Source organism: Loa loa (genome assembly GCF_000183805.2).
Source record: "Loa loa unplaced genomic scaffold supercont3.2339, whole genome shotgun sequence".
Taxonomy (NCBI): Eukaryota; Metazoa; Nematoda; class Chromadorea; order Rhabditida; family Onchocercidae; genus Loa; species Loa loa.
In genome coordinates this window covers 1-1380 of record NW_018110518.1, presented here as the reverse complement: position 1 = coordinate 1380, position 1380 = coordinate 1, and the positions used below count along the sequence as shown (strand labels likewise).

Below are 1380 nucleotides of genomic sequence, written 5' to 3'. Positions count from 1 at the left end.
AAAAACCTCTTTCTTTCACCGCACAGCAACCCTTTTCACAAGGAAATGGGGAGATTAGTAAAGGTGATAATTACTACTGAAAGTATGCTTACCAGTACGCCACACACCATTATGATTAGAGCCATTGATGGTATTTGTAGGATCTTCTGGGACAACTGTAACTGGAAAAGGAATTGGTGGTGGTGGATCACGTATAAGCGCTTTCGGATCAATACCACCCTCAAAACCAAACTCCGTGTCACCTGCCTGATTCATATCGCCTTCTGCATAGTTCTCCACTGACCCATTGGTAACATGTACAAAAACTACCTGGAAAAATCGTTAGCTTTGAATAAAACTAAATTTCCGCAAATAAAGAAATTTGCAAAGCATTATTTCATCGAATAATTACATGTAACTGCACTGCATCATTAATATGGTGCGCTGTCCTACAGCAAAAGACGATTTCAAGAAACCAGAGGAGATTGCAAACGTTACCTTTGGATCTTTCTTCGGTTGTTCAATTTCGGATTCCAATGCAGACTCACTAGACTTAATAAACTGATCTTCCTCTTTAGCACCGTGAAGCATATGTTCGCAATTTGCAATTTTCTCTAATAATTCCCTAATTTGAATTCCTAAAAATACAAAAAGTAAAGGGGCAATGGCTGGAGACCAGTTTTACAAGTAGGTAGTATTACTGAACATAATTTATAAACTGAAACATATCCACAATTAAGATAGAAATGAAGAGATTATTACCTGAGAAATCATCCACAACTTTTTCTTTGCTTCCTACAAGAATCCTATACGCTAACATCGAGCCGTCCGTGCATTTGTTCTTGAAATCCATAAGGGTATCCGACTCACCGCATTTCAAGCCGAATGGCTCCGACAAACCTTCAATCAATTTACACTCCTCTTCGGTAATCTTCTGAAACAAAAGCATTAATGAAATGAGGATTTACTAAACGGAAATTTGCATATCGTCGTTAGATTTCAGAACACACTGACATGGAATGAGGTTAAAAAAAAATACTGTTACCCGCAAATTTTGAGACTATTTAAGTGGACGAAAACTAGTACAAGGAATATGGATATATCCAAATTTACCGCTTTATTATCCGTGCCACTTAAGAAGACATCCTTGACTTCCGCTTTACCGAATCGTTCGATAATATTTTGAAAGTAGATAAAATCCTCCAAACGTTTTCGTTCATGTTCAGCGAGCTAAGATGAAGCAAACTTTCAAAAAGAAAAAAGAAGAAATACCACTACCAATTTCCTTCTAAAGTTTCAAATTAGGAAACTGAATTACAAACTCTTATCAAAACCTATCTCTCATCAAAATTTATCTCTTATCAAAACTTATATCACTGAGTTATTTTACCTATATACACC

General features: G+C 36.3%; 1 protein-coding gene across 1 annotated transcript; it reads right to left on the bottom strand.

Moving 5' to 3' along the window:
- Positions 1-54: 54 nt before the first annotated feature.
- LOAG_15642 (hypothetical protein) lies at positions 55-1209 on the bottom strand (the record flags this gene model as incomplete). Its single annotated transcript, XM_003151131.1, has 4 exons — positions 55-309; positions 478-617; positions 742-913; positions 1093-1209. Coding segments are annotated over 4 exons (684 nt in total), but the record flags the coding sequence as incomplete, so codon positions are not given.
- Positions 1210-1380: the final 171 nt, after the last annotated feature.